General features: G+C 40.4%; 1 protein-coding gene, 1 non-coding gene and 1 pseudogene across 5 annotated transcripts in view; all 3 read left to right on the forward strand.

Moving 5' to 3' along the window:
- Positions 1–331: 331 nt before the first annotated feature.
- On the forward strand, positions 332–404 carry TRNAE-CUC (transfer RNA glutamic acid (anticodon CUC)). Its single transcript has one exon. It is a non-coding gene; the product is annotated as a tRNA-Glu (tRNA).
- Positions 405–2,915: 2,511 nt separating this feature from the next.
- LOC145720316 (large ribosomal subunit protein eL38 pseudogene) lies at positions 2,916–3,624 on the forward strand (annotated as a pseudogene).
- Positions 3,625–19,023: 15,399 nt separating this feature from the next.
- The window catches only part of LRBA (LPS responsive beige-like anchor protein), a 736,795-nt gene continuing 729,229 nt past the window's right edge, over positions 19,024–26,589 (forward strand). For 3 of the 4 annotated variants that reach the window (XM_081811768.1, XM_081811770.1, XM_081811771.1), the window contains exons 1-2: positions 19,191–19,410; positions 19,750–20,189. In XM_081811768.1, coding sequence (XP_081667894.1) covers positions 19,974–20,189 — 216 coding nt within the window. In that variant the 5' untranslated portion in view covers positions 19,191–19,410; positions 19,750–19,973. Of the gene's footprint in view, positions 19,159–19,190; positions 19,411–19,749; positions 20,190–26,589 lie in introns of those variants that run through there. The other variant, XM_081811769.1, reaches the window with a different exon arrangement.

Raw genomic sequence — 26,589 nt, forward strand, 5'->3', positions numbered from 1 at the left:
TTGACAGATAACAAAAATGGGTTCCAATCAGGACACACCTGTCAATGGGAAACAGTGAGGTCCTATAACAGATTCTACATTCAACTTCTTTCATTTCAACACAAACTTTTATGGAAAACATGCTATATGCAAGACACCATGCCAGATGTTGTAAGAGTGGAAAGACCCCTGGAATGTCCAATCTTGTGGGGGAAAGAGATTGATAAGCAAGGAATTAAAACTCAAAGCAGAAAAAGATAAGGGTTGATAAGCAGAAGCAGCATTCTGTGGCTGTAAAAAGGAGGGGCAATTAAAAATGATCTTGAAGATGAGAATTATTCATATCTGGGGCACCTGGCTGGCTCAGTTGGCAGAGTGTGTGACTCTCGATCTCAGGGTTGTGGGTTCGAGCCGCACGTTGGGTGTTGAAATTATTTAAAAATAAAATCTTAAAAAAAAAAAAAAAGAATTAGGGGCACCTGGGTGACTCAGTGGGCTAAGCTCCCAACTCTTGGTTTTCGGCGCAGGTTGTGATCTCACGGTCATGAGATCAAACCCTGTGTCCAGCTCTGCACTCAGCATGGAGTCTGCTAGAGATTCTCTCCCTCTCCCTCCCCCCTCTATTCCCCCACCCCCGCCCCAAGCATGCACACACCTTCTCTCTCTCTCTGTCTCTCTCTAAAATAAATAAACAAAATATTTTTAAAAATAAAAGAATTATTCATATCTTTCTAAGTATGAGGACATTTATTGCCAAAGCTCCATTGGTTAAGAAAAAAATTAAGTTATCAAGTTTGTGTGATTCTTTTTTTTTTTTTTTAAAGATTTTATTTATTTATTTGAGAGAGAGAGAATGAGAGAGAGCACATGAGAGGGGGGAGGGTCAGAGGGAGAAGCAGACTCCCTGCCGAGCAGGGAGCCTGATGTGGGACTTGATCCCGGGACTCCAGGATCATGACCTGAGCCGAAGGCAGTCGCTTAACCAACTGAGCCACCCAGGCGCCCAAGTTTGTGTGATTCTTAAAGAAAAATTGTTTTTCCCTCCTGCATTATTGGTTCATTATATTACAAATATTAAAACTTCCTTTTTAAGGGGATTACTCTATCTAGTGGTAATCCTTTTCTCACTTGATCCTTAGAACAATCTTATTTGGAGGGTATTATTAGACCTATTTTTCAGATGAAGAAGGTGAGACTCAGAGGAGTTAAATAAGAATGTAGGAGACTGGCCTGAAATAGAATTAAGCTCTTTTCCTCATTATTTGAAATGAATTTTTTAGGGAACTACATGCAGAATGTTTATTTAATTATACTCATTTTGGGTCTTACAAAGTCGAGAAGTTAAATGCCAGCACTTAAACTGAATGGATTCACAGGCCTCCAGATTTAACGCAGGACACTAATTTTCTTCATTGTCAGAATAACCCAGCAATCAGTTAGGTGCTTGGGGACATAACTCTTTCAATCCAAATGGGTCCAATTCAGTCTGTAGTGTTGGTGAGAACAATGCAGCCCTCTAAAGCTGGGTCTACAAGGCAGTTAAAAACCGAAGTGTATTAGTAGTTGTTTGCCGCCCTCAATTCAATTTCAGCACTGGGAAATCCAAAGACTGATGTTATTTTGTATGTTCCATTTCTTTCTAAAACTGGGATAATCAGTCATCTTCAGGCAGTAAAACCAGTTTGATGGGTACCCTCCCTACTTCCCCCATTAGAAACTGGCTTCTGACCTTAGTGCTCATTGGCTGATGGTCAGAGCTGGAGCAACAGGTGCTGCAGTGAAAAAAACAAACAAACCAACAAAAAACCCACCACCACCACCAAAAAAACCTTTGCAAACTTCACAGAAGAGATTTTGTAAATAGAAATGAAGGCTGTGTAAACATAGTACCTGTACTTCCTCTAGTTTCCATGACACACTAGGAACCTAGCAGAAAAAGATCACAGTAGACAACCCACAAGCCACAAAATAGAGATGGTTTGGGAGGTGGGAGTAGAGTGGAAATTTTGTCTGGCTGCTCCAGCTTTTATCCAAAAAAATCATCTGGCCAACACTTTTGATTCAAATAGCTCACATGTTAGGAACCCTGAAGAATTTTCTGTAATAAAAAAGTGACCAAGACATGAGTGACGACTCCATTCACTACAAAGGAAGTAAAAATAATTCCTTGTTGACACATAAGCAAAAGGATCTGGTCAGGTTGGAAACCCTGGTGCAGTTTGTAGTCTATGAGCAGTGTGGGGGGGGAGTGCTAGTTGAGAGTCTGGGATGGTGGAGGTGTTGTATTAGGTAGGATGGAATTCAATACCTCTATACTTGTTCCCAGATACCACATGAGCTTTGCTTAGCCTTCTCTCCTTTCACTACCTACAAAAAGTGAAAGGGTACCTGGGGGCTCAGTCGGGTTGGGCATCCAACTCTTGATTTCAGCTCATGTCACAATCTCTTGGGGGTTGTGGAATTGAGCCCTGCCTCAGGCTCACACTCAGCGTGGAGTCTGCTTGTCCCTCTCCCTCTGCACCCTCCCAGCTCTTGCTCTCTCTCTCTCAAATAAATAAATACGTAAATAAATAAGTATATAGATAAATAAAATCTTTTAAAAAAAAGTGGCAGACTGTTTTTCAGACAGGAAGTAACATACACAGAGCACAAACATTCAGGAGGTATAATGGGGGTATATACAAGAGTAAGTCACTTTTCATATCTGTCCCCCAGCTACCTGGTTCTCTCCTAGAGGATCAAGTAGTACTGACTTTCTTATAATCTTTCCATAGATCTTTTATGAATATATATAAGCTTATTGTACATGTGTACACACAGGCTTTTTTTTTTCCCTTTTTTTTTAAAACCAAATAGATGGGGGCGCCTGGGTAGCTCAGTTGGTTAAGTGTCTGCCTTCAGCTCGGGTCATGATCCCAGGGTCCTGGGATTGAGTCCCGCAAAGGGCTTCCTGCTCAGCGAGGACCCTGCTTCTCCCTCTGCCCGTTCCCCTGCTTGTGTCCTCTCTCTGTCTCAGATAAATAAATAATAAAAAAAAAGTGGCAGAGAAGAAGTAGGCAACAGTGGGAGCTGAGCAGGCAGAGCAGGAGTTTGTTCCAGTTTGTTGTGTTCAGTCCTAGATACATTTTGGTATTTTATGTGATCTGGAAAATTGATTCCGAGATTCTGATTCCGAAAAAAATCAATCGTTTTGCTTCATGGCTTCCTAATGGTCTGAATGAGCAAAGAAGAGCCCATTGTCCAGAGTTACCTCTTCCGGCTTTTTTCTCCTCCCTTTTTGCTGCTTGTTGTGCAGGTCGCACACTCCCCTGCGTCCCTCGTAGCCATGCCTCACAAAATTGAACCAATCACAACTTTCTGCACAGCCAGGGGGAAAGGATGCCAAATTCGTCATGATCAAGAAAAAGATAATAAAGATTAAAGTTCGATGCAGCAGCTACCTTTATAGCTTGGTCATCGCAGACAAAGAGAAGACAGGAAAACTGAAGCAGTCCCTGCCCCCAGGGTTGGCAGTGAAGGAGCTGATATGAACCTGGCCCACTGATTTGAACTGTATTAATATTTTAAAATTAAAAAAAAAAGAGTTACCTCTTTTGGTCCAAGAAATTAATGGAATTTGTGACTGAATCAAAGATTAGATGGATATCCTAAATGCTAACCAGACTAGCTGGTAAGCAGAATCAGTAAATAGCTAAATTGGTCAGGAAAGCTTTTATAATTTTTTTTCAAAAAACTTAAAAGATAGTAACTTAACATATGCTACAATTATTGTAATAATTTACATTTATTAAGCATTAGTTGCTTTGGGGGTAATATGCTAAGTACTTTACCTGTAATCCTTAAAATGGGTACTATTATTATAATCATTTTATAGACAAGGAAACTGAAACTTATCAAATTTGTTCAGTGATTTCTCAAGAACACACAGCCAGTAAGCCATGGAAATAGAATTTAAGCCAGATGTGTTAGGTGTCAAAGTCTATACTGTTAACCAATAGCAGTTTTATGATGTTTAAAGTAGCAAAACAGTGGAAACATGAATTTAAACAATGGAAGATTGGTTAAATTATGGTCTGGTCAATAATGTAATAATACAGTTATTAAAGTGATGCTTAAAAGACTATTTGGTGACATGAAAAATATTAATAATATATTTCTAAGTTAAAAAAAACCAGATTACAAGCACCGTATTTAACATGAGCTCAATTTTGTAATTACACATTTATTTAGTTGGAATACCTGCCTACACCAAATGTGAGAGATGGTATCTCTGGGTGTTGCAATTATGGTTTTTTTTTTTTTCATTTTTGAACTTTTCTACATTTTCCGAGCTTTCTACAATTAACGTACACTACTTTTTAAATCTGTAAGACCCTTCAATGTTATTTCACATAGAAGAGAGAAATTAGTAACAGGAATACCATCATCAATTTTATGACAGATAACGGAAATTTTGTGGGGAAAGAAGGGTGGGGAGAACTGAACATACTGAATGTCGTGGTGACATGAGTGTATGTTCTTTCCTAGGTGTGGCCACAAGCGCAGATATGTCTCACAAGTTTCCATTAGCTGATACCATATTAACCAGGGTCATGAGTAAGCACAATCATATCCTAATCATTTTCCTCCTCCTTGAATTGCTTTCCTCCCTTGGCTTCAGTGACTGCCTGCTCCTATTTTCCATCTACCTCATTGGCTTCCCTTTTGCAATCTCCTTTACTAGTTCCTTCTCCTCTCCTCTCCTCCCCTCATTTCAAAGAGTCCTAGGCCTGGCCTTAGGTCTCCTCTTCACCACCCATTTCAGAGGGAAAAAACAAACAAACAAACAAAACATTCATATATATATTTATTTATATAGTTACACTCTCCTTTGGGAGCCCAGCCATAAATAAGTGAGTGAAGTAAATCCTTGATGTCACTGCCAACTCTTTCCCTAGGTCAACACCACTTATTTCCACCTCAGTTAATAGCATATCCATCAGTCGCTCAAGTCAAAAATCTAAACAGCATTTTTCATTGCTCCCTTTTCCTCATCTTTACCCCCTCACATACAGTATATCAGCAAATCCTGTTGGTTCGATTTTCGAAATATACCTTGAGTCCTTTTCTTTCCCTTATCAGGCTCCATTTTGCTTAGGCTATTTGTTATCCTAAATTATCTCTTTGCTTTTATTTTTGCTTGGCCACTCTTCACACATAGCCAGTCATACTAATCTCTGAATTTGAAATTGAAAATTCAGAAGATGTGGCTCTGCTCTTTCATTTTTATTTTTTCCTGAAAAGTTAAGATTTACCTAGCTTGTCTGAATTATCATAATTCAGAATTAATTTAATAGTACAAAAAATGCATTCACTTTGGTTTCCTAGCAGTCAAATATTTGGGAACCTAAAAAGAAAAATTGCTCATTTGTTCTGTTCAGTTTGTACACCACCACCTTGGTTAACAATGGTTCTGGGAGAATTGAAAAAAAGGAAAATTATATTCTATTCTTAATTCTCATCCATCTGTAAAGAACAAAACAGAAGTGCTGAAATAAATATGTATGGTAGTCTGGGGTGGCTTACCAAACTCGTTTCCACTTAAGTTAGTCTTGCCTCATTTTTCCAGGCCTTCAATTCACTGAATAGCTGCTGCTTTTTTTTTTTTTTTTTTTTGCCTTCTAAGTTTCTACAGCTATGACTCATGGAACTAGAACTAGATCAGCACTGCTATGTGCTACTTTCTATATTAGATTTTTCTCAACTGGTTAAAATTGACATAAGCAAAACACATTTTGTTCTTCTAAAGCTTAAACACAAAATTAAACTGTCTAACAAACTTCCATTAAGAGAAGTTGGGTTTAGCAGAGGAATAAAGACTTTTAATTTTATTATACAACATAATTTTCTCCAGCTATTTCTTTTTTTTTTTTTTGAAGAGATATTCGAACCCCTATGTTTATTGCAGCATTATTCACAATAACCAAGATATGAAAGTAACTCAAGTGTCCATCAACAGATGAATGGATAAAGAAGATATGATACACACAATAGAATATTACTCAGACATAAAAGAGAATGAAATCCTGCCATTTACAACAGCATGGATGAACCCAGAGGGTATAATGCCAAGTGAAATAAGTTAGAGTAAGACAAATACCATATGAGTTCACTTACATGTGGAATTTAAGAAATAAAACAGGGGCGCCTGGGTGGCTCAGTTGTTGGCCGTCTGCCTTCAGCTCGGGTCATGATCCTAGGATCCTGGGATCGAGCCCCACGTCGGGCTCCCTGCTCGGCGGAGAGCCTGCTTCTCCCTCTCCCTCTGCCTGCCTCTCTGCCTGCTTGTGCTCTCTTTCTCTCTCTCTGTCAAATAAATGAATAAAAATGAAAAAAAAAAAGAAACAAAACAAATGAACAAAGATAAGAAGAGACAAACAAAAACCCAGACTCTTAAATACAGAGAACAAACTGGTGGTTGCCAGAGGGGAAGTGGGTGGGGGGGATGGGTGAAATAGATAAAGGGGATTAAGAGTACTCATGTTTTTTCAGATACAAGAGCAATTAATTTTTTTCATCAGTCTTATATAATACCTAGTGCTCATTACATCATGTCCCCTCCTTCATGTCCAGCACCCAGCCATCCCATCCCCCCACTCCCTCCCCTCCAGCAACCCTGTTTGTTTCCTATGATTAAGAGTCTCTTATGGTTTGCCTTCCTCTCTGATTTCGTCTTGTTTTATTTTTTCCTCTCTTCCCCTATGTTTTTTTCCTTAAATTCCACAAACTAGTAAGATCATATGATAATTGCCTTTCTCTGATTGACTTATTTTGCTTAGCATAACACCCTCTAGTTCCAACCACGCCACTGCAAATGGCAAGATTTCATTCCTTTTGATGGCTGAGTAGTATTTCATTATGTATATATACCACATTTTCCCCATCCATTCATCTGCCGATGGATATCTGGGCTCTTTACATAGTTTGGCCATTGTGGACATTGCTGCCATAAAGATTGGGGGTACAGGTGCCCCTTCAGATCACTACATTTGTATCTTTGGGGTAAATACCCCGTAATGCAATTGCTTTCTCAGCCATTTCTTCCACAGTTGCTGATTATAGAACTTCCAATAATCTCATTTCGATCCTAGAAATTTAGGGTACATTTTCCTAAATGGTAATTTTTAATTTACTAACCACATTTTGCTTTAGAAATAGATTATTTTGGGGATGCCTAGCTGGTTCAGTTGGTGGAGCATGTGACTCTTGATCTCGGAGTTGTGAGTTCGAGCCCCACATTGGGTGTAGAGATTGCTTAAAAATAAAATCTTTTTTTAAAAAAGAAACTATTTTGAAGTTGGCACTATTTCTGTGTTACTTTTAACATGAAATCTAGCAAACGTTTCTTTTCTTTACACAGAACTCCAATTCTTCTCCTTCTGACTTATAAGACCATTGCTTTTAAAATAGAAATAACCTAAATGAGTGATACTAAAATATTTATACAAGTTATTTTAATTAACATCAAACTTATTGTTATATATTTCATCAAAGGAGTATTATGAAGTAAAAAATAAATTGGTTCAGTGGTTATAAACTTTGGCCCCATATTGGAATTGCCCAGGAAGCTGCAAAAAATGCTGATGTCTGGGTCCTAAACAAGATTATAATTTAATTGGCCTGGGCATTGGGATTTATAAAAGGTTTGAGGTGATTCTAAAACATGGCCAAGGTTGGGCACCTGGGTGGCTCAGCTGGTTGAGTGGCCAACCCTTGGTTTCACTCAGGTCATGATGTCAGGGTCATGGGATCCAGTGGTGCGTCTGCTGGATATTCTCTCCCTCTTCTTCTCCTTCTGCCCCTCCTCCCCTCAAATAAATAAATAAAATCTTTTATTTTATTCTTTTTTAAGATTTTATTTATTTGAGAGAGAGAGAGTGAGCAAGAGAGAGCACACATGAGCAAGGGCAGAGGGAGAGGGAGAAACAGACTCCCCTGCTGAGCGGGGAGCCCGGCTCTAAGCTTGATTCCAGGACCCTGAGATCATGCCCTGAGCTGAAGGCAGATGTTTAACCGACTAAGCCACCCAGGTGCCCCTAAATAAATAAATCTTTTAAAAAATAAATAAAACATGGCCAAAGTTAAGAACCACAACATTAGGCAATTACAACTCCTAGAAGTCTATATATCCCCATCCCCATTCCCCTTTTTAAAAGATGTATTTATTTGAGAGAGAGAGCACATGCTTACATAGTGGGAGAGGTAGAGGGAGGGGGACAAACCCCAGCAAACTCTGCACTGAGTGCGGAGCCTGATGCAGTGCTCAAACTCATGCCCCTGACATCATGACCTGAGCTGAAACCAAGAGTCAGTCGCTTAACCAACTGAGCCACCCAGGCGCCCCCGACCTTTATTTTATTTTATTTTTTTAAAGATTTTTATTATTTTTAAAGTAATCTCTATACCCAACGTGGGGTTTGAACTCATGACCCTGAGATCAAGAGTTGCATGCTTTTCCAACTGAGCCAGCCAGGCACCCCTTCCACCCCCTTTTTTTACGTGGTTTAAAACAACACAGATTTATTATCTTATAATTCAGATGTTGGAAGTCCAAAATGGGTTTCACTGGGATAAAATCAAGGTATTGTCAGTGCTGCATTCCTTCTGGAGACTGCAGGGGGGAATCTGTTTTCTTATCTTTTCCAGCCTCTAGAGGCTGCCTGAATTCCTTGGCCTGTGGCCCCTTCCTCCTCTAACATCAAAGACATCAGTGTAGCGTCTTCAAACCTCTCACTGACTCTAACCTTTCTGTCTCCCCCTTTCACTTATAAGGACCCTTGTGATTACAATGGGCCCACCTATATAATCAAAGATTATAGATCCTCAAGATCCTTAACTTAATCATCTGCAAAGTCCTTTTTTCATGTGAGGTAATATATTCACAGGTCCCAGGGGTTAGGACTCCGAAACCTTTAAGAGGCCATTCTACTGCCTACCACAAGCCCCATAATCTGTAGCTGTAACTTTCTCCAGGAAGCTTTTCTTTTTTAAAATTGAGATATAATTCACATATAACATCATGTAAATTTTATTTTATTTTATTTTTTTAAGATTTTTATTTATTTATTTGACAGAGAGAGACACAGCGAGAGAGGGAACACAGCAGGGGGAGCGGGAGAGGGAGAATCAGGCCCCCTGTGGAGCAGGGAGCCCGATGCAGGAATCGATCCCAGGACCCTGGGATCATGACCTGAGCCAAAGGCAGATGCCCAACGACTGAGCCACCCAGGCGCCCCTAACATGTCAATTTTAGATGTCCAACTTGTTGATACATTTATATATTGCAATACGATTATCATCCTAGTGTTAGCTAACACCTCTATCACATCATATAATTACCATTTCTTTTTCTGTGCTGAGAACAATTAAGATCTAATCTCTTATAATTTTGAAGTTTGTAATATAGTATTATTGACTATAACCACTATGTGGTGCATTAGATCTCTATGATTTATTTATCTACTAGATGCAAGTTTGTACCCTTAAACAACATCTCCCCCACCTCTAGCCCCTGGTAACCACTATCTCATTCTCTGTTTTTATGAGTGTAGTTCTTTTAGATTCCACATATAGGTGATATCATAAACTATTTTTCTTTGTCTGACTTATCTCACTTAGCATAATCCCGCCAGGTCTATCCCTGTTGTTGCAAATGGCAGGATTCTGATGGCTGAGTAATATTCCATTATATATGTATATCACATCTTCTTTATCCATTCATCCACTGATAGGAACTTAGGCTGCTTCATATCTTGGCCATTATGAATAATGCTGCAGTAAAAATGAAAGTGCAGATATCTCTTTGATATCCTGTTTTCATTTCCTTTGGATATATATCTATAAGTGGAATTGCAGGATTATATGGTAGTTCTATTTTTAATGTTTTAAGGAACCTCCATACGGTTTTCCAAAGTGGCTGCACTAGTTTGCATTCACATTGACAGTGTACAAGGGCTCCCTTTTCTCCAAATCCTCACTAACACTTGATATCTTTGGCTTCTTGATGATAGCCATGCTAACAGGTGTGAGGTGGTTTTGATTTGCATTTCTCTGATGATTAGTGATGTTGAGCATCTTTTCAGGTACTTATTGGCCATTTTTTTTAAAAGATTTTATTTATTTATTTGAGAGAGAGAATGAAAGACAGAGAGCACGAGAGGGAAGAGGGTCAGAGGGAGAAGCAGACCCCCCGCTGAGCAGGGAGCCCGATGTGGGACTCGATCCCGGGACTCCAGGATCATGACCTGAGCCGAAGGCAGTCGCTTAACCAACTGAGCCACCCAGGCGCCCTTATTGGCCATTTTTTTAAAAGATTTTTTAAAGTGGGTCACCTGGGGGGCTCAGTCGGTAAGCGTCTGCCTTCGGCTCAGGTCATGATCCCAGCGTCCTGGGATCGAGCCCCCACTGGGCTCCCTGCTCAGTGGGAATCCTGCTTCTCCCTCTCCCGCTCCCCCTGCTTGTGTTCCCTCTCTCACTGTGTCTCTCTCTGTCAAATAAATAAATAAAATCTTTAAAAAAAAAAAAAGAAGATTTTTTAAAGTAATCTCTACACCTAATGTGGGGCTTGAACTCACAACCCTGAGATCAGACGCCACATGCTTTATGGACTGAACAAGCCAGGGGCCCCTGTATTGGCCATTTTGATGTCTTCTTTGGAAAAGTGTCTGTTTAGTTTGTCCACTCATTTTTAATTTATTTTTTATTTTTTAAAGTTCCCTTCATGGTAGAACCCAGTCCTTAGCCTGGTTTACTTTGGTCCACTCCACCTCTCTAGCTTCATCTCTAGTCAACTTCTTATTAACAATCTACTTGCTTTTCCTAGGCTTACCATTTTCCTGTAACAATTATAATTTAGGCATGGGAGTCTTGGTTATGCTAACCTAATTTTCATTCATAACAAAACCAAGAATGTATCATAATCTATTCATTTCCCCTTCTGCTGCCTATTGTGTAAGCACGAGTCAATTCCATTTCCCCCTTGTGCAGGGACAATAAACACTATAATGACATTTTAGACAATCACAATACCATCTAATGTCATGGGATAAGAGTTACCCACACTTAGATTCCTCATACATAAAGAGTACCTATAAAGAGGGTGTGATCAAAGTGTGGGTGGTAGAATGCATTTTTCAATATTTATTTACAGAGCAAGCTTATTATTGCTCTATAGCTCTATCCAGAAGAAAAATCTAATTATTTAAGGGTGGAATTGGACTCAATTGTCTTCTCAGTCCAAAATGTCCAACCATTCTGGACACTTTTCATATCATGGAATAACCTTCCCTGACTTTTTCATCTGGCTTATTCCTATTCTTTAATACTCAATACTGGTATCACCTTTTTCTTGAAAGTCTCTCTTTTAGGTTTTATAGGTTTAATATACTGCATTGTAATGTCTGTCCCAATGACTAGACTGTGACTCCCCAAGGCAGAGATTGGATTTTCTTTTATCTAAATGTCTAATGTGGTGCTTAATACGTAGGAGCACTCAGTACATGGATTTTTTGGAATGATCTTAATTTCTGTGACTGAATTTCTTCTTGCTTTAAATATCTTTTGGTCTTTTTTTTAAGATTTTATCCATTTATTTGACTGAGAGAGACACAGCGAGAGAGGGAACACAGCAGGGGGAGTGGGAGAGGGAGAAGCAGGCTTCCTGCTGAGCAGGGAGCCCGATGCGGGGCTTGATCCCAGGATCCCGGGATCATGACCTGAGCCAAAGGCAGACGCCCAACGACTAAGCCACCCAGGTGCCCCAATATCTTTTGGTCTTAATCAGTACCACATCATCAGTGGTATATGACTTAAAAAGGTAGAGTCCCTTGACTTAATGTATCATGAAAATCTTCTGTGGTTATTAACTATCTCCAATGCCATTTTTAATGGCTGCAGAGAATTCCATCGCATGGAAGAACCATAATTTATCTAACTGTTCTTTTTGTGTTAGATATGTAGATTCTAAGTTTTTGAAATTATAAATACTACTAAAATAAACATGATTTCAACTCTGCCTCTGATCTACCGGATTATGTTCAGGTTAGGATACATTCCTCAGTGGAAAAGCAGTATATTGCTAAACTGCCTTTCAGTGACATCATACATTTGCAGTAAATGAGAGTGCACATTTCTCCTTTGCCAACACTGGGTAGTATAAATATTTGTAATGAGAGTGGTAAAAATTATCTCAATTTTTATTTTTTTAAATTTTTAAAAATGATTTTTATTTATTTATTTGACACAGAGAGAGAGAGAGCACAAGCAGGGGGAGGAACAGAGGGAGAGGGAGAAGCAGGCTCCCTGCTGAGCAAGGAGCCCGATGCAGGGCTCGATCCCAGGACCCTGGGAAGGCAGACATTTAACCGACTGAGCCACCCAGGTGCCCCCATTTTTTTAATTATTAGTGGACTTGAACCCTTTCCCCCTGCATCTTTAATAAATGCTTGCTTACCCATGTGGCCGCACATTTCTCAGCAAAGAAAATAATTTGGAGTGTCTGTAAGGAAATGGATGCTTTCTTTAATAAAATTAAATCTAGCTCTGCTCAGTTAGCAATAAAGAGAAAACCTCCCTGGAAAATTTCTTGTGGACTTTATAACCCCAAATGTGATCCCACATAATTCCCCTTTCCCTTGAGGATCTCTGCTACCATCCTCTTTAAGATATGGGCCCAATTATGGGGACTCCAAATTACAACATAGATGTGACAAGGCTGGAATATTTTTAAAAGTTTATACTCTGGACAGAAAAAAAGTAATATGGTCAGGAGAGTAACCCAAAACTACGTAATGTATTTTTACCTGATGTTGTTGTTCTATTGCTATGTAACAAACACCCCTGAAACTCAGTGGCTTAATTCGGCAGGTACTTATTATCTCCCATGATTTCTGTGTGGGTTAACGGGATCCAACTGTGCTATTGTATACCATGTGGTGTTGGCAGTGTTGCAGTCATCTGAGGATTCACCCTGGCTGGAATAGCTAAGATGGCTCACTCTCATGGTAGGCTATTGGTCCTGGGGGTTGGCTAAAACTCGGCTGGGACTGTTGACTGAAGGGCCTTGATTTTTCTTCTTTTTTTTTTTTAGATTTTATTTATTTATTTGACAGAGAGAGACACAGTGAGAGAGGGAACACAAGCAGGGGGAGTGGGAAAGGGAGAAGCAGGCTTCCTGCGAAGCAGGGAGCCCAACGCGGGGCTTGATCCCAGGACCCTGGGATTATGACCTGAGCCGAAGGCAGACGCCCAACGACTGAGCCACCCAGGTGCCCCTTGATTGTTCTTTATATAGCTTCTCCACCTGGCTTGGATTCCAAGAAGGAATGCTCCAAGCCTGCCTCCATATGACAGCAGTCATCTTTCTCCTCTCAGTTGGAAGTACTAGCAAGAAATTAAAAGTTCAAACCCAGAGAATGGGGGCTAGAAAAAAGTAATTTCTTCTCCTATCTGCTTAAAGTCATTCTCCTGGTGTCTCATTTCCTATGTGAACCCCCCACTTCCCTCTTGATGACTGAAATGGTAACCTACCACTTTCAGGAGACACACTGACCTCTCAGAGACCTCACCTGGACAAAAATTCAGAATTTAGCTAACAATACCAATAGTTATTCTAGGGATATACACTTACATAGATTGCAAAGATGGGATGGGGTGGTGGTACATTTCTTTTTTTTTTTTTTTAAAGATTGTATTTATTTATTTGACAGAGAGATAGAGAGAGAACAAGTACGCAGAGAGGCAGGCAGAGGGAGAGGGAGAAGCAGGCTTCCCGCTGAGCGGGTAGCCCGATGCGGGGCTCGATCCCAGGACCCTGGGATCATGACCCGAGCCGAAGGCAGCCGCTTAAACGACTGAGCCACCCAGTCGCCCTGGTACATTTCTTTGTAGTATCATGACAACTATTAACTTACTATCATAAGGGACCACTGTAAATGAGATACCTATTTACACACTACTTAAGAAAAAGATAGAGATGGGAAAATAGAAAAGACAAATCAACCAACCTAGTCTATGTCCATGCCAACTACACTAACTACTACATTAATATTTTATGTCTTAAAAAGTATGTCTTGGCTAGCATACTTGCTGAAAGTAGAGTTGCCCTTTACAAAGCCTCTACCTCTTTTGTGACATACACAAGGGAAAAAAGAATTTAAAAATTCCCAAAATGTGGGGCCCCTGGGTGGCTCAGTCGTTAAGCGTCTGCCTTTGGCTCAGGTCATGATCACAGGGTCCTGGGATTGAGCCCCGCATCAGACTCCCTGCTCAGTGGGAAGCCTGCTTCTCCCTCTCCCACTCCCCCGGCTTGTGTTCCTTCTCTTGCTGTGTCTCTGTCAAATAAATAAATAAAATCTTTAAAAAAAAATTCCCAGGGGCGCCTGGGTGGCTCAGTCGGTTAAGCGTCTGCCTTCGGCTCAGGTCGTGATTCCACAGTCCTGGGATTGAGCCCCGCATCAGGCTCCCTGCTCTGCGGGGAGCCTGCTTCTCCCTCTGCCTCTGCTTATCTCTCTCTCTCTGTATCTCATGAATACATAAATAAAATCTTTAAAAAAAAATTCCCAAAATGTAGTAAGTTAATGTGGATCATTTTGAACTTCTAGATATTAAACAATCATATAAACTTTTAATCTTAAACTTTTGAGTTTCCAACCATTAAAGAAGGTGATGTTTTTTCCCTTTAAATTAAATTGTTCCCATAATCTAATGCCCAATAAAAATATCATTAATAAAACTACTAGCATAAAAATTTTATTTAACATTAGTAAGATTTAATGAATGTTTCACTTTCTCACAAGGAGGGTGCTGCAAGCCAGGACCATGTATTTCCAGTCTATGATACCATAAGTGATGAGAAATAACAATTTGAAGAAAACTTCAAATCCAGAGATACACATCCAGGCTCATAGCAAATCATGTGGGTGGTAGCTTTCCCCTAAATTATCATTTCAACTATATGCTAGCAAAATGCCAATAAGTTACATTTGGGTGGGTTAGGTATTCTTTCTGGTAGAAAGAAAATTCCATCCCATCTTTTCTATCAAAATTTTCTTTCTATATAGGTAAGGGTTTATAGATCAATCATCTTGATTTCACCATGAAATTACATTCCCTTTGCCTGAGTTCCTCTGAGTTATGCACAGGCTTCCTGTTCTGAATCTACTGTTTTTTCTTCTTCTTTTTTTTCCTGCTATGGTTTTTAACACATGCTGAAGGCAAGTAAAATTATGAAAAATTTTAGTCCTTAATTCTGTCAAGATGGTGATGTCCAAGAAATACAAAGTAGATGGTGATAAAAAAAACTTGAGCCTGGCTTTACAGGAAGTAATCTTTTTCCCCCCTTTCTTCCTTTTTGTGTAGCATTTGAGCATATAATGTAGGGATACAAGTATTGCAGTTCTGTAAATTCATCTGCTGATAGTTTATATGAAATATTTTGACTAGAAAACATCCATTATAGTACCAAAAAGATAAACAAATTCTAACAAATGGTAAACGGCTTTCCATATTAAGACAGCCATTTATACAAAGATCCTACCCCCTTTAACTGGTAGTAGTTGTATAGATTTAAGCAAGGGCTTTCAGGTGAGAAAACTTAAAGCAAGCATTTTTAGAGTTTTAACTCAATCCAAATAATATGTTTTGAGTACCTACAATGTTCAGGATTGTGCCATGAAGGAGCTTAGTAGTTGATGGACAGATAGTTCACCCTGAAGCACTCTGATTTTATTCTTTTGACGTAAACAGCTATTGTATTCTAACTATGGCTAGAAGTGAAGTTTCCTCTTCTACCTTCCATATGCTTCCTTCTGAACCCCCATTTTTTGCCATGTATTTTACTGTAACCAGGAGCAAAGTCAAGCAGGAGGTTGGATAATTCTGAAAAACTGTAAAAAATAGTTGACAATTTTTTTGGGAAATATTTGGGTAATTTTCTTATATCCCCTTTTGTTTCACCAGTAGAATAGTGTTAATAGTGAGCTGGCAAATCCATGACAGACACAAACCTTAGCCCCATTTAGATTGAATAACTGTGACCACACTGTGTTTAGGACATGTTCATTGTCATCTCCTTCTTAATGGCAGATGTTTATTTATTTAGCAAATACTTTACTAGCAATTGTATGCCAGATATATTAACATACTTGAGGGGCGCCTGGGTGGCTCAGATGGTTAAGAGTCTGCCTTCTGCTCGGGTCATTATCTCAGGGTCCTGGGATTGAGTCTCACATCAGGCTCCTTGCTTAGCGAGGAGCCTGCTTCTCCCTCTGCCTGCCACTCCCCCTGCTTGTACTCTCCCTCTCTCTCTGGCAAATAAATAAATAAAATCTTAAAAAAAAAAAAATACTCAAGGTAAGACTATTTGCCCAAATCTGGGGAGACAAAATGCTTTAATAGAAGCCTTTCATTAATGCCTCTCTACCTCAAATGTGCCTCCTTGTCTCCTTCCCTACAGATGTGTTAAAGGTCAAATGAAAGTTGTCTTTCTACTTCAGGGACACCTGACTCCCTCTTATTCCAGACTTACTTTTTTTTAAGGATTTTTTTTTTAATCTATTAGAGAGAGAGAGACACACAGCGAGAGAGGGAACACAAGCAGGGGGAGTGGCAGGCAGAGGAAGAAGCAGGTTTCCCACAGAGCAGGGAGCCCGATACAGGACTCGATCCCAGGACCCCGAGATCATGACCTGAGCCGAAGGCAGACGCTTAATGACTGAGCCACCCAGGCGCCCCAGACTTATTCATTTACCAATCTGAAATATATATGTATTATTTATTTTATTATTTTTTAAAGATTTTATTTATCTGTTAGAGAACACAAGCAGGGGGAGGGCAGGCAGGGGGAGGGGCAGGCTCCCCACCTAGCAAGGAGACTGATGGGGGGGCTCGATATCAGGACCCTGGGATCAGGACTGAGGGGAAGGCAGATGCTTAACCGACTGAGCCACCCAAGTGTCCCACAATCTGAAATTTAAATCTGAGGTGTTTTGTTTTTCAGGGATTTAAGGAAAGGCAAGCCATTCATGTGGCTTGCCTCTTACCCTGGCAATACATGAATCACCAATTCAGATCATGAGAAAAACGTCTGCTCCATCTTTGGAGTATCCGCTTATTGCAAAACAAGTCTTTAACAAACATTTGCAAACATAGGCGATTTGGTGAAGTCAAATTCATTTTAGTGTTTTTAAAAGGTGTACCACTTTTCTGAAGATACCCCGATGCTTCTTGTCGTATCTCATGTTACCTCCCTCCCTCCAAATTTCCATGTGATAGTTGGAATTCAGTTTCCTTTTCAAGCCCATCCCAACCCTTTCTCTAGGCAATTACTATTATTATTTAAAAAAAATTTTTTTTTTTAAAGATTTTATTTATTTGCGAGAGAGAGAATGAGAGACAGAGAGCATGAGAGGGAGGAGGGTCAGAGGGAGAAGCAGACTCCCCGCTGAGCAGGGAGCCCGACGCGGGACTCGATCCACGGACTCCAGGATCATGACCTGAGCCGAAGGCAGTCGCTTAACCAACTGAGCCACCCAGGCGCCCCTATTATTATTTTTTAAATTTATTTATTTGAGACAGAGAGATACAGAGAGAGAGAGAGAGTAGGAGCAGTGGGGAGAGGCAGAGGGAGAGGCAGAAGCAGACTCCCCGCTGAGCAGGGAGCCCGATGCGGGGCTCGATCCCAGGACCTGGAGATCATGACCTGAGCCGAAGGCAGACGCTTAACCGACTGAGCCACCCAGGCGCCCCTCTCTAGGCAATTATTACATCTCTCAAACCAATATATTTTTTTCTTCTGGCTCCTCCCTGGTACTTCCTAACTTTTACCTGACTTCACTTTTTCTTCACTTTCATTTTAGGGAACTACTAGTATATTAAACATCATTTTTTAAGGCCTTATGACTTCAAAGAGTACATAAGGGTGAAAAACCACTTTCTTTAACGATACTTGTTTTTCACTAATGCATCAGGAAGAATACTTTATTGTTAATAGTGAGGGTGGAGGGGAAGGACACATTACGATGACCTGTGCTGGTTTCAATCCTAATGTAACTTATCTTTTAAACTAATCTGAGAATGAGGCGAACCTAACTTTCACACTGGAAAATTACGAGAGTAAAAAAACCCCTGAGATCTACAGGCAAAATTAACCCCGCCTCCACGCTGTTTGGAGCAGCTGTCTCAGGAATCCTCCCTTCCTTAGAATGTGGGAGAGGTTTGGTGGGGCGGCAGCTGCAAAGCAAGGAATCTTTCCCATTCCTCATGGACACGTCCCCCCTCCCATCTTCTTCCAAGCGGTGGCAGCTGCTGGGGCATCCCAGTGGAAATCTCTAAGTCTTCACGGAGCGCCGCGGGCGGGCAGCAGCTGAACGCAGTCAGGGGTGGGGATTCTCCGCTCCCTTTAGACAAGGAAAGCAGCCTCGCTGGCTCCAGCGCTGCCACTTCTCTGGCTCATAGCAGTCCCTCAGGTGTCCTTCTTCAAGTCCAAGAAGACACCATGGAAACGTGGGGCGGGTTCTCCGCGCGCTAGGAGACCCTACGGTAACTTAACAACAGAAGAAGCTTCAGAATCACCTCAGCACTTGTCAAAGCACCTTCCCAGGTCGTGGGTGGGAGGTGTACGCGTGTGTGCGGGGAGAGTCGGCTCCTGGTACGAAACGTCTCTTCTGGCCGGTCCGGGACACACCTGGTGTTATTTGGGCAAAGCGCCCGCTAGGGTGCCCACCTTCACATGTAGTCCTGCCTGCAAGCCCGCGCCTGGCACCTTCGCCCTTTCGCGGCCCCCTAGGCCTCCCGCGCTTCCCCACCCCGCCACACGCTTGCCTCCGCCTTCGCGGGCGCCCGCCCCACCGTCCCGCGCGCTCGCGCACGCGCACGCCGCGCCCGGCAGCCCTCGGCGCTGTCATGGCGGCGAGGAGTAGCTTCAGTGGGCACAGGGGCATTCGCGCGAGCCGTGGCGGGGCGAGCTGTGGCAGTAGCAACCTCACCACCGCCGGCAGCGTCAGCCGCGGTGTCCATAGCGCTAGCAGCGGAGGTTTTTGCAAAGGCTGAGCGCAGGGGTCGGGCGGGCCAGGAAGCCATGGAGTTCTGTGCAGCCGCGGACTCCCGGGGAGCAGACTAGGGAAACTTGGAGGCTGCGACCAGGTGCACTGACCTCTCTCTCCTCCCTCTCCTCGCCGTCGCCGCCGGGCCTCCCCTCCCTCCTTGCCACAACACACACCTCCCCTCCTCTCGCCGTCGAACCTCAGGTGCCTGAGTGCTCCACTCCTCCCCCTGGGCCGAGCGTTGAGAGTAATCACCGCCCCCTTCCCCCGCCTTTTCCTGCCCTGGATCTCCGCCGCCGCCTCCGTCTCGCGGCTCCCTGGCCGGGGGTGAGGACGAGTCCGGAGTATCTGGGTGAGGAGGAACTTTCTACTTCTGTGGTAGCTTGGGCGGTCCCTCCTTTCCTCGGACCCTTCATTTCCCAGCGACAGGTCCTCTTTCCGTGCACCTGTGAGGAGAGGTAGCCCTGCGCCTGGAACCTGCGAGAGTGTGGGGGAGGAGTGAACCTGTTCAGGGGCCTCTTGAACCCGCCTTCACTCAGAACCTACCTCTTTGAGCCAGGGAGGTTAGCGGGTGGCTGGTAGTAAGGTCCCTTTAGCAACTTATTTGACGGACAGTAACTATTTCCTTCTCCCCCCACAAAACCCTAAAACAAAACCTAGCGTATTTAACATTTATCTAATCTTCCAATAGGGTTTGGCGTTGTTGTCAGCCTCGGGGAGAGAGATTGGACAAATATTCTCCAAGAGGAGGAGGGCGACGCCAAGGACTTTCCCCATCAACTGCTTTTGGGGTTTCTCCGCAACTTGGAAGAGTGACCCTTTTCCTGTTGTGTTGCGTGTGTGTGCTTATTCCTAGTGCAGCAATTGCTGTCCCATAGTGACTCCGAGTTGTCCTTTCTCATGAACTAGCTAGCAATGGCTAGTGAAGACAATAATGTCCCTTCCCCGCCACCAACAGGTGATGACGGGGGAGGTGGAGGGAAAGAAGAAACCTCTGCAGAAGAGGGTGCATTGTCCCTGAAACCAGGGCTCCCCATCAGGGGCATCAGAATGAAATTTGCCGTGTTAACGGGGTTGGTTGAAGTTGGAGAAGTATCCAATAGGGATATTGTAGAAACTGTCTTTAACCTGGTAAGTAGATATCTATTTCATAAGCATATATTCTTCTCAGTGGGTTGGGGAACTAGACGTTAAAGTTGGAGCCATGTGCTTGACTCAGATTGCTGATGGCTTTTTCCATGGATGGAAGCACAAAATTCTACTGACCTAAATGAAAGAATTTTTTTGTATTTTTCAGCTTAAGGGGAATTATGTAAATTTAGGTGCTCCAGGTTTTGTGAAAGTGAACAGATCACGTTTGTGCTAAGGAAATAATTGTTGCTTAGAATTATTTTGTGGGGGTTCCAGTGGAGGAGTTTTATTATATAAACTTTTTTTTTCTTGGGATATATAACTAAGTCTGCATTTCTCTTTAACATTTTAAAGATATTTTCGTGACTTTTTTTGGACTTGAGAAATAAATGCCCTACATACTACTTACTCTTTTGAGTCTGCCTAAGTTACGTTTTGCTGTAAGTTTTGAACATGAAACTTTGTTCACAGATGAACAAAGATTTGTTCATGATGAAAGATTAATTTGCCACAAAGTATTTCTATTTTGATCAGTTGTATTTTTAGACATAACTAACAAAAAATTAAATTTTGGAATGAATTTAGGGTTACATCTTGTGAAAATTGAATGGCAATTTGAAAAGAGAATTCTGGCAGATGCTGTATAACCGAATCTATTTCTTTGGTGAATGCATGTCTAGCAGTAAAGCATACTTGGTTATTGCAAGTTGCCGGTTACACTGTGAACTATGAATGTTATTTTTGAAAGGTGGATAAGCAATACTTTTTCTCTACTCCATTCTTAGAAATGGTTATTTCTAATGGGAACGTTTTAGATTTCTTTACTGCAACTTCTATTGCCCATCAATTTGAAGAATGAAAGGTAAATTTGGCCTTAAAAATACTTCCACCTCTTCTGCCTACTTACCTGTGTTAGAAGATAACAGATGGGAACAAATATGAATGTATAATAGCTGTAATAACTGTTTAGTACTCTTCCCTTTTGCCTGTGTGTTTTCAAGGTTAGGCTTGTTTTATTCCAGGGCAGTTAATTATTTCCTTCACTAGACCTTTACCAATAGTCTGGTCACCTGCAGTACAACTTCTAGAATGAGAAAGGAGCTAAATGAAATTCACTTACTATTAGAGTATAAGAACTTTGAACAATAGGGTATTTTCTACCATTTTGTTTGCTTATATATAAATAACAGACACACATGTACACATTTTTAAAAAACTATATATATGGAAATGTTCAAATATATACAAAAACAGGATAGTTCTCTGGTATCTGTTATCCAGTTTCAACAATTATCAAAACTTTGGGGATCTAGTGTGTTTGTGGTCTTTAAAAGTTTGTAAGTCTCAAGGAGGTAAATGGTAAATTGATTCATTCCTCTACCTCAAAATAGACTTGAAAACTTTTTTTTTTAATTTCTTTTTCTGTTTCTAAACCTCATGTACCTTGAGGACAAACAGAAATCTGTGGTAGTGATATAGCCCATAATTAGTTGTTTGTGTGTGAAATAAAATATTCCACTGGCAAAGGAGAATTCGAACTCCTTTGTTCTTTAGAATGCGCTGTGTGAAGGTGGACAACCAAACATGAGTTACCTGCATTTTATTAAGGAAAATCCAAATTCTGTAGTAATGGTTTGCTTATATGCTGCCTAGAATTGTAGGCCTGGTAGAGATATAAGATTATTGGTTAAATTCTGCACAGCTACATGTTTTCAGAGTAATAGGTGTCTGGTAAAAGGAGAGGGAAACGGTTCAGTTACACCTCTTCTTCACCTCATTCTCTTCTCATGTAGACCACAGGATTAGATTAGTTCCTCCCTTTTCCATTCTCCCTTACAATACTTTATATGTTCCTTCATGGATATGTAGGGTCTTGGCCAGTCTTTAGAAAATCTTGAGAACTGAAATTTTGGGAATCTGGTAAGCTAGTCCGTCTCAACATTGTTAGTACCACGGCACCTAAATATTTCCTGATAGTTATCAGCCTTAATCTGCTCGAAGAAGGAAATGACATTAATAATAATGATTTTACAGAAGTTACGATGTTTACTATGTGCCAGGCAATGGGCCAAGTGCTTTACATATGTTTTTAAATTCTTCTTTCAATAACTTTACTATATATGTCATTTTATAGATGAGGAGACTGAGACCCTGAAAGGTTGAATAGATTGCTTACAATTTGGTGATTCTTAGAATGGCAGTCTTTCCAGGAGTACATCTGTCTCTTGAGTTGATGTAGAATTGTTTGCTTCTCTGAGCAGGTATTTATAGCTCAGGCATAACTTTCCTCAATATAAGAACACCTAATATTAATGATGAAATCTCCATCAGTAAAATTCATTTCTTTCTTTCTCTTTTTTTTTTAAGAGAGTGAACGTGTGCTGAGGGAATGGGGAGAGGGAGAGGGAGAGAATCTTTTTTTTTTTTTTTTAAGGTACACACAGTAAAGTTTATTTTGGTGCATGGTATACTTCACTGCATTAAAAATAAATTAATCAGCAAATTCCTGCCTGGCTCAGCTCTGGTTTATGTAAATAGTACCCAGCTGTATTGAGTTACAAGGTGTTACTATCTCCCCACACAGAGGGGGCTTCACTGTAGAACTCAAAAAGGAGAGAATCTTCAGCAGACTCCACCCTAAGCCCAGACCCTGACTTGGGGATTGATCTCATGACCCTGAGAAGATGACCTGAGCCGAAATCAAGACTCAGAGGCTTAACTGACTGCGCCATCCAAGCGCCCCTCATTTCTTCCTCTAACATTCAAATAACTTTCACAAAACTGCTTTAAGAAGTAAAAAAACTGCTTAAAAGCAGACCATTTTTCTGGTCATTCAGTTGGTTTTTTTACTTGGCATGTGGATGCAGAAAGATTATCATTAACATTTTTATAGTCAGTATATTGGATTAAAATTTATAAAATTGTGAAAATATAGAATACAGACAGAAGAATATGTAATATGTGTAAGTAATGAAGTATTATAATGATATTAGCCCTGTGAATCTTCTTACTTAACCAGTATATTACCAGTATCACTGAATCCTTATTGTGTTCTCCTTTATCCTACTTTCACTGGATTTTTAATTAGTAAGTTTAAACTATTTTAGTTATTATAACTTTTCCCTATTTTTGACTCATTTTGTTAAAGTAGATTATGTCCTACTGATTGTTTTTTACTGATTACGTGTTAGCTGCTTTAAGTAATAATATTTGTGCTGTTAAAATTAACAACTTCCCCTCCCCTGGAGTTGTCCAAATTAGTGGTAAAGCCATACAGACTTCCAGAGATCTTTACAAAGTGCTGCCTCCTAAATTTGCTAATGTAGCTTGACCTTACTGTAACTTGACCAAAATTCCTTTGAAATTTACCACTGTTCTTGTAATTTCTTTTGCAAATCTGTTTTATAGGTAAGTTTTGATTAATAGTACACACCTGTGTATCCAAGTGTTTCAAAGTTTTAGTCAACGTTTACATTTTTCTTGTTGCAACTTAAAACCATTTCATTTTTTTAAAATCTGTATGCTAAAATCATTTGTCAGACATTTGGACCCAGAGTAATTAATGTATTGGCATGTTTTCAGGAACTTGTTGCTGAGTTTAAGGCTTCCATCAGGTCTTTAAAGGTATTCGGTTCAAGAATAGTGTTTCCCATGGGCTAGTGACAAATACATGTTTTAATGAAATTTGTTTAATAAGTATATGATTTTAATTAAAATGTTAAAGCTTAAAAGGTAGAACATAACTTTTTATGACTCATTACATGTCATTTGATATAGGTCCTGCTAAAGATACTAACGGTGCAAACTTGTGATACCTATAGGACCTGAGCACATCACATAGAGGCTCCGTTCATTCGTATTGACTGTGTGCAGAGGGTGTACTTGTAGACTTAGAGAGGCAGTTTCTATTCCATTCTGGTTGGTTGTTGGACTACAGTAACATGGGCCCAAAGGTGTCATAGCTTTTGATTTTTCAGGAAGACTTGGAAATCGATATTTTAAAAAATAACATTTTAAAATGTCCAATTAAAATACTACAAACTACTGTGTGAGACATAAAATTTCAGGTAGTTATTTTTCAAGCCTTTAATATGAATGTTTATTAGAAAGATAATAACACAAAATGCTTCTTAATGTGCTCCCCCAACCCCCATGAATTTGTACATCATGTTGTAAGTAATAGAAAACTTGAACTGGTTTTAAACACAATAAAAAGGATTTATAGGCTCATTTATCTCCAAGTCCAAAGGTAGGGCAAGACTTAGAGTAACAGTAGTATTAAAGATCAGTTTCTTTCCATTTCTGTTCTGCTTTCTTCAGTCTGTTGCTGTTCCTCTCATGATTGTAGGATGGCTGCTAGTAGTGGTTGGGACCATGTATATTTTTGTTCACATCTCTTGGGAGAGCCTCACTGTCCTAACATTCCAAGTAAGAGTCATGACCTGATTAGTGAACTAGTGACTGTGGTCATTGAAATGGTTGATTGGCTTAAGCAAACCAGGGCCAACTACTATACCTAAGGATGGGGTTGATTTTCTCTGAAGTACATGGCATGTCTGGGGAGAGGTAGATACACAAAGAAAAATCTGGGTAAGAGACTGAAAGGGTAGGGCGCCTGGGTGGCTCAGTTGATTAAGTGTCTGACTTTGGCTCAGGTCATGATCTTGGGGTCCTGGGATCCAGCCCCGAGTCTGGCTCCATGCTGGGTGTAGAGCCTGCTTGGGATTCTTTCTTCCTCTCCCTCTGCCCCTTGCCTGCTTGCTCTCTCTCTCTCTCTCAAATAAAATCTTTAAAAAAAATTGAAAGGGTAAATGGATAGTTGGATAAGCGACCGATGATGTCCACTATTCTTTTCAAAGATACTTGTTTAAGAGGAAAAAAGTCATTCATTACCTCAACACCCTATTGGGATTTTGAGCAAGTTTTTTTAAACTCTTTGTACTATAGCTTTTCCTATGTACAAGGGGGAAACTACACTGTAGCCAGGATTAAATGAATAAATACTTGTAAAGCACTTAAAATAATGTGTGGTACATTGAGTGCTATTATAAGTATTTACTGTTATTTTAATATTTGTTTAGATAGTTAAGTCATCATATTCCAACCTTATAATTTTTTATTTCTATATAGCTATTACCAGCCTCATTGGCTCTGCAGTATACTATATAGTTCTTCTGAATTTATTTAATAGCCATGGTGATTTTTTAGAAATGACTTGTTTTTAAAAACCTTGTTGAGGTATAATTTACATACCATAAAAATCACTTGTTTTAGTATACAATTTAGTGATTTTTGTCAAGTTTACAGAGCTGTGCAGGCATTACCACAATCTAATTTTAGAACATTTACATCCTGTGTTCAAGATGTTTCATAGCTTTAGCTCTTGCATTTAGGCCTGTGATCCATTCTGAGTTGATTTTTTAAAAAAAGTTTTATTTATTCAAATAATCTCTACACCCAACATGGGGCTCAAACTCACAACCCTGAGATCAAGAGTCCCACCCTCTTCTAAGTCAGCCAGGTGCCCCCATTTTGAGTTGGTTTTTGTATGTGACAGAATGATAATATAGAGTCTAAATTCATCTTTTTGTATGTGGCTATTACTGCTCTTTGTTGAAATGGGTATTCTTTCCCGCTGAATTTTGTTAAAAATCGGTTGACCATAAGTGTAAGGATTCATCTGGACTTTTTTTCCTTTGATCTGTATGTCTGTTCTTTACCACAGCCACACTATCTTAATTACTGTAGCCTTGTGGTAAGTTTTGAAATAACGATGTGTGTCCTTTTACTTTACTTTTTTTTTTTTTTCCAAGGTTGTTTTGGCTATTCTTGGTTCTTTGCATTTCTGTGTTAATTGTAGGATCAGCTTGTCAGTTTCCGTGAAAAAGCAAGCTGGGATTTTGATGGGGAGGTGTTGAACCTATAGATAACTTTGAGGAATACTGAGTTTTCCATTCCATGAATATGGACTGTCTTTCCATTTATCGAGGTCTTCCTTAATTTCTTTAATCAATGTTTTATAGTTTTCACTGTATGAGGAGATGAATTATTTGAGTAAAAAAATTTTTTTTTTGCTATTGAAATGCTTCTTTAGGTAGCTTTTTTTTTTTTAAACCCTACATAATCTTTTTTTTAAAAAAGATTTTATTTATTTGACAGAGAGAGAGGGAACACAAGCAGGGGGAGTGGGAGAGGGAGAAGCAGGCTTCCCGCGGAGCAGGGAGCCCAACGTGGGGCTCGATCCCAGGACTCTGGGATCATGACCTGAGCTGAAGGCAGATGCCTAACGACTGAGCCACCCAGGCGCCCCAATCTTTTTTTTTTTAAGATTTTATTTACTTATTTGAGAGCGAGCGCTTGAGAGGGGGGAGGGTCAGAGGGGAGAAGCAGACTCCCCCCC

Source organism: Leptonychotes weddellii, chromosome 2 (assembly GCF_054177405.1).
Source record: "Leptonychotes weddellii isolate Sample4059 chromosome 2, ASM5417740v2, whole genome shotgun sequence".
NCBI lineage: Eukaryota > Metazoa > Chordata > Mammalia > Carnivora > Phocidae > Leptonychotes > Leptonychotes weddellii.